The sequence below is a fragment of the Caenorhabditis briggsae genome (genome assembly GCF_000004555.2).
Source record: "Caenorhabditis briggsae complete genome, chrI, whole genome shotgun sequence".
Lineage (NCBI taxonomy): Eukaryota > Metazoa > Nematoda > Chromadorea > Rhabditida > Rhabditidae > Caenorhabditis > Caenorhabditis briggsae.
The window spans coordinates 12,134,642-12,144,721 of record NC_013489.2 but is presented as its reverse complement, the minus strand read 5'-3'; the positions used below and the strand labels follow the sequence as shown (position 1 = coordinate 12,144,721).

The 10,080-nt window shown below is 39.0% G+C and overlaps 2 protein-coding genes and 2 non-coding genes across 4 annotated transcripts in view; 3 read left to right on the top strand and 1 right to left on the bottom strand.

Annotated features, from left to right (window-relative positions):
• CBG20354 overlaps nt 1-4,330 on the top strand; it is a gene marked incomplete at both ends in the record, with an annotated part of 5,361 nt that extends 1,031 nt beyond the window's left edge. The window contains 5 exons of the mRNA XM_002646471.1: nt 2,088-2,183; nt 2,592-2,946; nt 3,113-3,655; nt 3,703-3,959; nt 4,121-4,330. Of these exons, the coding sequence (XP_002646517.1) occupies nt 2,088-2,183; nt 2,592-2,946; nt 3,113-3,655; nt 3,703-3,959; nt 4,121-4,330 (1,461 nt within the window). The remainder of the gene's footprint in view (nt 1-2,087; nt 2,184-2,591; nt 2,947-3,112; nt 3,656-3,702; nt 3,960-4,120) is intronic.
• A 514-nt stretch (nt 4,331-4,844) lies between these two features.
• CBG28225 lies at nt 4,845-4,917 on the top strand. The gene has a single exon. It is a non-coding gene (tRNA).
• Nucleotides 4,918-5,691: 774 nt separating this feature from the next.
• Nucleotides 5,692-5,764, bottom strand: CBG28618. Its single transcript has one exon. It is a non-coding gene (tRNA).
• A 2,794-nt stretch (nt 5,765-8,558) lies between these two features.
• On the top strand, nt 8,559-8,813 carry CBG20353 (the record flags this gene model as incomplete). The annotated part of the gene is made up of 2 exons (XM_002646470.1): nt 8,559-8,632; nt 8,732-8,813. The coding sequence occupies 2 exons, from the start codon at nt 8,559-8,561 to the stop codon at nt 8,811-8,813; spliced, it is 156 nt and encodes a 51-aa protein (XP_002646516.1).
• Nucleotides 8,814-10,080: the final 1,267 nt, after the last annotated feature.

Below are 10,080 nucleotides of genomic sequence, written 5' to 3'. Positions count from 1 at the left end.
ACGTTCCATGCCTTTCCAAAGGCCACGTTTTATTGAATAGACAGTATTAGTGGATAGTGAATCAAGAGGAACTGTATATAGACTTGTTTCAAATTCTGATATCGAAGCAAGTTAGTCTTTCAAATCATTGGGCGCCTTGACAATTACTCTGGTCTAAAAAATGTCCTTGCTTTCTGACTGACTGTGATCGTTTCTTGGGAATTAGCTATACCCAGTTCCATGCTATATAGCGCTCTCGAGAAAACTCGGATTATTTCAGGCATTGAAATTTGGTTTCAGATGTTGAAATATGGCTTGCCGTTAATAATTTGTTGTGGTTTTTTTTTCGTGATGATTCAGTCTGTATTTTGTTTCATTACCTTGTTTCTCCATTTTGTGGAAAAAAATGATCAGTATCATTTCTTCGTGATCTTGTTTCTGAAAGAAACGTTTTTGTGAAAAGATTTGCTTTTCATTCTTTGTTTATGTGTTTGTTTTAAGAATCATGTGGATCTAAGCTGTTGTGCTTTTTTGATAAGATAGCAGTGGACATTGATACATTTTCTAGATAGTGTGCTGGGCTAAATAAATGATATGTGTAATTTTGATCAGACACGATCGGCAGGTTTACAGTGATTGTGTTCTCTGAGAGATCTGGTTCCAAATGGAAGATCCTCGTTTTGATCACTTTCGCCTGACTGCGAAATGCTGTGGAGCGATGGCAGCTTCGCAATCAACTCATTGGCTTTCTCACAGTGGACAGGAGTGTTATCTGTTTTCTTTGCGGGAGCAATTGGATCAGACGTATTCTGCAAGATTTGAGTAATCTCTGCTAATAAGTCTTCCAAAGACTCCACGATGGGTTCATAGTTTCTATCGCTAATGTGTTGCGAGAGAGCTAGATAATTGCGGTTGCGAATCTCTGACGTAAAGGACAGAGCTGTGTGTTTGTCCATGAGACGTAGTGCCTCATTGTTTGATGTGGTGAGAGCTGTGATAAACTCATTGATTTTGCGATACGACGCTTGAATGACTGATATGAACTCAGTGCCACGAACTCCATTCAGAAGTTTGCGCACTTCCGTGGTGGTCCCTGTGCCAGAATTAAGTACAAGGAATATCAACCAATAGTTTATTCGAGTTTAAATGAGAGTTCAAATAATCCCTTCTTGTTGTCAGAGCCAAGAAGCTTCTGGATGATGGAGGAGCCTTCTTCGTTGGTTGCAGAGATCCGGCATCGGGAACTGCTGTTGGAGCAATGAAGTTGAGCGGCAATTGGGGAGAGTGATTATCCTGATTTCTTTGTCGATGTCTTTTCCTTATATAGCCTTCCGAGGGGGAGGAGCTGGTGACGTGTCAGGGCAGATTGGAAGATTGGAAGATAGCCAGAGATTTATCACGTTGGAATTCACGGGAATAAACAATTGGTTGTATGATTTTATATAATTTTACTGTGTGAGACGAATGGCGTCTATCTAGAGGTGTTTCTAGGTTTTAGTCGTGCAGTAGTGGATCTGCTGCCGCGGCAAAGGTGCCGCGCCACTTTCGCCTGAGCTAAGCGATTGCAGCAGGCGCGCTTTGAGCTTGATTATCTCCGTTCCTATAAAAGATGTCAAAAAGTATTCAACTGAATAATTATAGCTTACTTTATGGCAAACCTTTTATTAGTTGACAACTTTTTGGTATCTTTTACAGGAATCAAGATAATTGAGCTTAAAGCAAGCCGGCTGCAACCACGAAGCTTGTGCGGTAGCTGCGCCGCACCTTGGACCTGATTTATCTCAGTTCCCGCAAAAGATATCAAAAAGTGGCCAATTAACAAACTGTTTATCATTTTGCGCTCTACATTTTATTAATTGACTATATTTTGATATCTTTTATAGAAAGCTGGATAATTAAGCTGAAAGCGTGCCGACTACAACAGCGTAGCTCATGCGATAGGCACTCTGGACACAATCTATCTCAGTTCCTTTGAGAGATAGAAAAAAGTGGTCAACTGAGTAATTATAGCTCATATTATGATAAACATTTTACTAGTTGATTACTTCTTTATATCCCTTGAACTAACTGAGATAATTGAGTTCAAAATAAAAGATCTAGTATTTTAGCTCCCCCGACTTCAATATCTCCTTCGATCGATTGTATGCGAGCTTCCAAACGATGAGAAAATCAGGAGTATGGCAATGTCATTTGCGGATAATCAGGTAAAAACTTGCTTAGTAAAAGTGGGAAAAATTCTGAAAGAATATTTTTAAAGTATTTTTGACTTTTTGCCTATATTTTGAGTCCATATATACCATTCCATGTAAAAGATATCAAAAAGTGGTCAACTGTCAAAATGTGTATCATAATATCACAAGTATTTTGTTGGTTGACAACTTTTTGATATAACAAGTAGTGAATTTCAAAAGTTTTAAATCTCCCAAAAGATGGACCGTTAAGTTTTTGGGAGCAACGTGTTTTTTCAACAAATATAACAGAAATATTAACACTTTCTAAATATTTTTCCCAAAATTAAAACTTTTGAAAATCACTACTTGTTATATCTTTCTCAGAAAATGAGATAAATTGGCTCAAAGTTAGTGGTGGTCAAAATTTTTTTATTTTCCCAGTACACGCACACGGAATACATCCATAAAGAAGATGTCTACGAAGAGCTCTACCGTCCAATTAGTAACTCTGGAAAAGACGAATCCACACCGTGTAGCCGTTTCACAAAAGCCATTGGAAGATCCCCGCCTGGAGCTCTGGACAAACCAAATATTCAATTCATCGTTCCAATGTTCCAACACCCTAAAGACGCACCGAATTGCTTTGTGAAGGCATTCCAGACTCAATTTAAAGATGACCCGAGGAAAGAGAATTTTTATTTGAATGGAATGTTGATCAATGCGGAGTATACCAAAGAGAATGCTCAATCAGTTCGACTCTTGATTCCCAATTTGGAGGCGGCGGTGAATTTGACGAGTGAGTTCTCTTGAAAATGCGTTCCTTCCTCTAAGCCTACCACCACTATCTCTTCCTGTGGCCCTGTGGCGCAGGCGGTAACGCGCGCTTTTTGAAGCACGACCCCGCGAGTTCGACCCCCACCTCTGCCAAAACCTTTTTTTTTTAATTTTTTCTTTTATTTCAGAACCCTCCCTCTATTCCGACGACAACATTCTTCATGTCACGGACTCTGGAAGATTGGTTCAAAGCTACTCGGACATGCTCCGCAGTATTCTTGCTGGAGATAATACTCGAGATTGGGATGAGGATTGGGTACTACCTCCGGATTTATTCAAAACATCAACGTTAGCTCCAAGTACTTCTGGATCCACGACTCTGAATACCACAACTACAGTACCCCTAGAAACTTCCAGCCTGTCTCAAAATGCAACTGATATTCTTGATAATGGATACTTTTTTGGGGCAATGGGAGGAGATGAGGACAAAACTACAGTAACCCCATCAAGAAGATCAATGGACAGACTGCTGATTGTGAATACCACAACTACAGTAACCCCGAACTACACTACAACGGTAGGCCGACGGAACGAGGTGGCGGATTATGAGGCACATGAGGAACCGGTTGATGATTTGGATGAGATGGGACTGGCAGCAGGGTCCAAGGGACAGAGTGGGACAGGACCCAATGAACACTATGTAGTGGCCCCCGGAAATTTCGAAAGGAGAAGTTTGTGAAAAACCAGAAACTAAAAAAAATACAAAACAAACTTTCAGAAGAAATCGACGCTGACTTGCTAATCTACGTCCTCATCCTACTCTTCATCATTTGGTGTTTCTGCATCCTCCTGTGTCTCATTTGGATCTTTTTCTGTGCCAAAAAGAAGAGAGCCAAGTTGGAAGACGAAGCTGATGAACGGGCAAAGCTTCTCCAGCCAATTCATGGATCAGATCCCCCACCAGAACCCACTGCACCAAACTTCTCCACTTCAAATGAGAGTGGGGAAGATGAGGTGGATGATGAGTGGAAGAATGTGAGTTTAAAAACTAATAAAAAAGATAATGGCACCGGTTGGGTTCGAACCCCTGGCCTCTAGAACGGTATCCAAAAACGCTAGCCACTAGGCCACGCGCGACAACGCCTCCTTAGACTCGCAATGCGTATATGACCGACGACGACCACCCTTCTTTTCAGATCCAACCTGCCAAGTACACTGACTCTACAGTATCCACAAATCAATCGAAATCTGAGATTGAGAGTGTAAAACAACCGGCCCCAGCCAAACAGATTGCTCCTGTCGAAGTTTCTGAATTCGAAAATCATCCAGAAGATGAAATGGATCATCGACCAAGACATGGAGGATATTTGGAGACGAAGAGAACTGCTGAACTCCATTTTGATTAGATTTCTAGAGAGAATAAAGGATTATTTTGGTTTTAATATGTATTTGTGAAATTTTGGAATTTTTAAAGTTTCGAATTTTTGAATTTTTGAATTTTTGAATTTTTGAATTTTTGAATTTTTGAATTTTTGAATTTTTGAATTTTTGAATTTTTGAATTTTTGAATTTTTGAATTTTTGAATTTTTGAATTTTTGAATTTTTGAATTTTTGAATTTTTGAATTTTTGAATTTTTGAATTTTTGAATTTTTGAATTTTTGAATTTTTGAATTTTTGAATTTTTGAATTTTTAAATTTCTGAGTTTTTGACAGAATTTTGGAAAGTTTAAAAAATTGAATTTTTCAAAAAAAATGAAATTTTTGTTGAAATTTCTTCACAAAGAACTTCCATTAACTTTAATTTCCTTTTCTCATTAAACTTTGAAAACCCGTTTTTACCTTTCTCCTCCGTCTCCCCGTTTTCTCTCCTCGCCCACCGCGCCCTTGTTATATGCCATGCAGACCTCGTTCTCCCGCCGCCCGGTTAGCTCAGTCGGTAGAGCACCAGACTCTTAATCTGGTTGTCGCGGGTTCGAGCCCCGCATTGGGCTTATGCTTTTTTTCTTTTTTGCTATCTTTTGTTTGTGATTTGTGATATCTTTAATCAATTTGAAGGCTCTTCATATCATTTTTACTTTTTAAAATTGGTGTTTTTTTCTCGTTCGATCTCAAAGCAGGAAATCAGGAACAAAAATTTCGGAGATTTATCTTTGGATTAACAACCACTCCCAAAAATATTTTTTTCTAAATTTCTTAAATTTCTTTTTTTTCTAAATTTCTGAGAAATCCTAAATTCTTGTTATATTATCTATATATAGCCATTATAAAGTGTCGAGGTTGATCTAGAATCCTCAATTTATTTGAGAAAAAAAAATTGCGGAAATTAATTGGGTAATTAAGGGAACAAAAGTGAAAATTCAAGAAGAAAATCGGAAGTTCAAATTTGAAAAAAAAAAATACTTCTTATTGAAAAAAATTGAAAAGTTTGGTGTTTAAAGTTTTGAATTCTGTCAAATCTGAAAGTTTACGAAATTTAGGCGAAAATTTTCGAATTTTCTCTCCTTTCGTCCATTTTTCTATCTGATTTTCTCCCATTCTTTGGGCCAAAACTTCCAAATCTTCGATATTTTTCAAAAAGATATTTTTGGGAGTGGTTGTTAATCCAAAGATAAATCTCCGAAATTTTTGTTCCTGATTTCCTGCTTTGAGATCGAGCGAGAAAAAAACACCAATTTTAAACAGTAAAAATGATATGAAGAGCCTTCAAATTGATTAAAGATATCACAAATCACAAACAAAAGATAGCAAAAAAGAAAAAAAACATAAGCCCAATGCGGGGCTCGAACCCGCGACAACCAGATTAAGAGTCTGGTGCTCTACCGACTGAGCTAACCGGGCGGCGAGAGAACTAGGTCGGCATGGCATATAAAAAGGGGGCGGTGGGTCTCATTTGAAGTGGAGAGCTTTGGTGCAGTGGGTTCTGGCGGGGGATCTGATCCATGATAATCCATAATTGGCTGGAGAAGCTTTGCCCGTTCATCAGCCTCCGACCAAACGGATCCGTTTGCTCAATAAAACATTTGATTCGCAAACGAATCCGTTTGGTCATGATTCGCAATCGGATCGGATACGAAACTCGCGAACGGACAGGATACGGATCAATCCGAATAATGTACTGATATTTACTGAAAACGGTTCGCATGCGGTCCGTATGCTGTTCCTATTTCAACCGCGCTCGAACGCGAAGCGTCCGTAACGGACCCGTTCGCATTTTACCTGCGCTTTTAAAGAGGCCACGACTCCTAGCCTCCTATGCCCACTCTCTTTAAAGGCGCATATCTCAAAAACTAGAAAAACTATTCAAATTTTGTAAACAAATAAAATATGTAAAATTAAATTTCACACATTTCATTAGTTCACAAAAACTAGGTATCTTTTTTGGTTATCGAGATATGAGCCTTTAAAGGGACTACTACGCTTTTTAGGCGTTTTTACCGTGGTGGCCCAGAAAATTTAGCTTGCAAAAGATAGGCCACCATGTTAAAATGTATTTGTTGCGAGAAATTCTTTGTGAAACTTCTCGAAGCCGTGTCGAAATCCACTATTTGGATTGTTCTCGAAATTATCGGATTCCAAGATTTTCAACAAAAAACAATTTCAGAAAAAAGTGATTGAGCCGCTGGAAAATGGCTATAATATGGCTCGAGAACGTTATGAAATCCTTCTGAAAGAATGTGGACCGAAATGTGAAATTATCGATTATCATGACATTTTTCTGAATCCCAAAACGCAATTTGTCCGATATTTTGATGATATTGGACTACATTATTTTACGACTGGTCATCATTTAACACCTCTGGCAATTGAGATTGTTAGACCTCATGTTAGGAACATTTGTAATAAATTTGATAAAATTTGAGATTTATAAAAGTCGTTTTTTTTTAATTCGGAAATTCAGATATTCAAAAAAAATCTCTGGGAAGACAGGTTTAGCAAAAAACCGCATCAAACTTTGTCAGTTGATAATACTATAAGGAGCATCTAAGTTTAGGATCTGAAATGCGGAATTTCCGCTGAGGTGGGTTTCTGACGTTTAGGACAAAATGAAAAATGGTTCTGGGTGTTTGGGATTCTTGGCCCATCAAAGTTTAAAGGTGGGGGGACAGGAGATTTTTCGTAGTTTTTTTGTAGCTAGAGTATGCATTCTACCGTGACGGTGTACAACGCTTAATGTCACTCTGCGTACATCGTCGTCCTCGCCTTTATGTATGCAATCGGGGGTGCGCTTTCTCTTTGCCCGCGTGGCTCAGTCGGTAGCGGCGCCGCACCCTCAATCATCGCCCTCACAAGTTCAACTCCTCGAGGGGCATCTTTGAACGGAATTTCGAGAACATTATTTTTTTCATGTCCCCCCACCTTTAAAGAAATTGGTCTATGAATGATATGGAAACAGACGCCTAACATTTTTCGGCGACAGTAGATTTTTTTAGTTAGGATTGTATTTAGTGGCAAATTTTGCGTAGAATCTTATGGTGGAAAGAAAATCGGGGGCACCCCCCCCCCCTGTTTCACCTTCAAAACTTCCAAAAACCGGAAATTTTGGAAGTTTGGGATTTTGGGATAGGTATTAAAACTACTTAAAAGTAGTCAATCTTTCTGAAAATTGACACAGGTGTACACAAGACTTAGTTTCGCCATAATATGCAAAAAAAAAGTTGGGGTCATCGCTGAAATTTTTTTCTAATTTTGGCTGGAACTTTGGCTGAAAATTGTGTTTTACGGCGACAGTAGAAATTCTATTTCATTTCAAAATCCAATCGCCCAGTTCATAATCTACCAGAATCCATCAACAAATTTGGGGGCATCTCAAAAAAAAAAACTGATGGTTCCATTAGATTTTTCGCAGTCGATTACGTTGGGACAAGTATTAACCCAAAAAATAATGAGTTTCTAACGCCCGGTACAAGACTTCAAAGATGGGTTTCTGAAAATGGGAGGAACATTTGCTCGGTTGTGGCCTGCAACTTTAGGGCGAAAACAGTGTGGAGTGGGTGCGGCTTTAGAGCGTTATTTGGGCGGCTTTTAACAGGAAGCTCCTAGATTTGTGGCAGCTGCGCCGACCACCATCACCTTGGCGATTCTTGGACGATGTTTGGGCGAATTTTAAAGGCGACGCGTGCCTCGCGTTGCGTGCATCAGAATTTCTTTTCGAAATCAAAGTTTATCCGTTTTTTCCTATTTTAGCGTAATTTATCTCATTTTCTTTGTCGTTTCTGTTCTAAAAATGAAAAACCTTTTAGGTAATAGTATCAAAAACTTGGTTTCAAATATAGGACGTTCAGAACTTGGTTTTGAAGTCAGGAATTCGAAATAAAAGTGAGGTCATCTGAAAAAAAAAGAAGATAAATGGATTTGTCAGAATGTCGAATTTCAGGTCGAAGAGACAACTTCGTAAAATACATAATTTTGTGAAATTATTTATGATGATTTTCAGACGGAAGTTGGCAACACGCATTCGGGCAGCAAAATTTGATACTGGAATCCAAAGTTTACAAAAAGGTAAAAACATAGGAACGTGATTCGAAAAATTGTGAAACTTGTAGATCGTAATACATCTGATTGTGAGTATCAACGAAGATGAAACAGCTCACGCCCGGAACGACAATGCTCGTCGCTGCGCCGAGAGACCGCTATGCCGTTTTGTAACCGAGAATACTACGATATGACTCGTCACTACGGTGTCAAACAGAGCAACCTGATTGCGTGGTAAGTGGGAGGAGCTTTTTGTTCAAAGATCCTAAGGATCCCTAGATCTTTGGATTTTTAAATCCCTAGATCGTTCGAAACCTAAACTCTAAATTCCAGTTTCGTCGTGATCAACGATCCACATGAGAAGGACTCTCCTTCGGCTCATCAATCCAATACGTCTTCAAACCGGACATCCTGAACGGCGCCGACGGCAAGTACATCGTCCACATCGACCCGATCGTTCTCGCTCGTCGTGGACTCATCTGTTCCATCTATCAGAGCTTCAGTACATGCCATCTGAGGGATCGGTGATGTTCGAAAAGCAGATAGATGGTCGATATGCGTTGAACAAGAACATGCAGTTAGTTTTCTGTCCCAACTTCTCACCAGCGTGTCTTCTGTGATGATGTTCCGACTTCCATCTGACAGATCTCATTGGTAAGCGACAATATAATCAATACAATTATCTTCTTATTTTTTTTCAGAGCACCCAAGTGACAACTACTGCCTACCATGCCCACATCATGATTCAACGCAAATCTAAGAGACAATCTTTTTTCTCTTTTTTGTTATTCTGTTTATTATTTTCCTTTCTTCTGTTAGATATTGGTTTATAAAAATAAATAAAGTTTTTAAAATATTTCGACAGAAGTTTCAGTTTTTTTAGAGCCTACGGTCAGATTTAGTATGAGCTACGCGAATCTTGAGAGTAGGCTTGGCGTCTTTAGAGCGGTCGCCGGGCGGCTTCTACAGAAAACTAAAGCGACATCCGCCCTGCCACAGCTTAGAAGCCGCTTAAATCCAGCCTAAAAGTTGCGGGCAACAGCCGAGTGGTCGCCCCGCCCCTTTTCATTGCGGCGCCTTCCTTGATTTTTCTTCTGATTCTTCTGATTTTCTTTTGATTTTTAGCTAGATTTTTAGCAAAATAAACCAACCAATATTTTTCTGGCCCAAATCTGAAAACTCTTCAGTCTGAGTCTTCCAAAATGTGTATAACGGCCAGTGGACAAGATATAAGACATAGGAAATATTTCCTCGGAAATGAAGAAAAACGAGATCGATTCCATTTTGAAATATCGAGAAGAGAAATAACTAGAATTGGAAATTGCTCAGTCTGAAATCAAAAAGCTTAAAGATAAATCGGCGCCTTCATATGCTAATGAAAACAAATGGTTAAATGGGGACTCCGACCAAAAATTTTTTTGCATTAAAATGTGTTAAAATTTATCTATTTTTCAAATATTATTGCGAAAAAATTCAAAGAAAATCCGAAATCCCCGAAAAACGGCGTTGAAAAGGAAGAAAATTCAAAAAAAGGTGCCGCCGGGGGACGAGGATTTTCAGTGAGAAACCTAGGCCACGGCACCTGACAGCCTTTTTTCAAGTCGCCGACAGTGGTTTTTTACGTTTTTTACCTGCCGGACATGAAATTGAAAAAAATCCGGAAAATTTGCCACGTAGGAAAG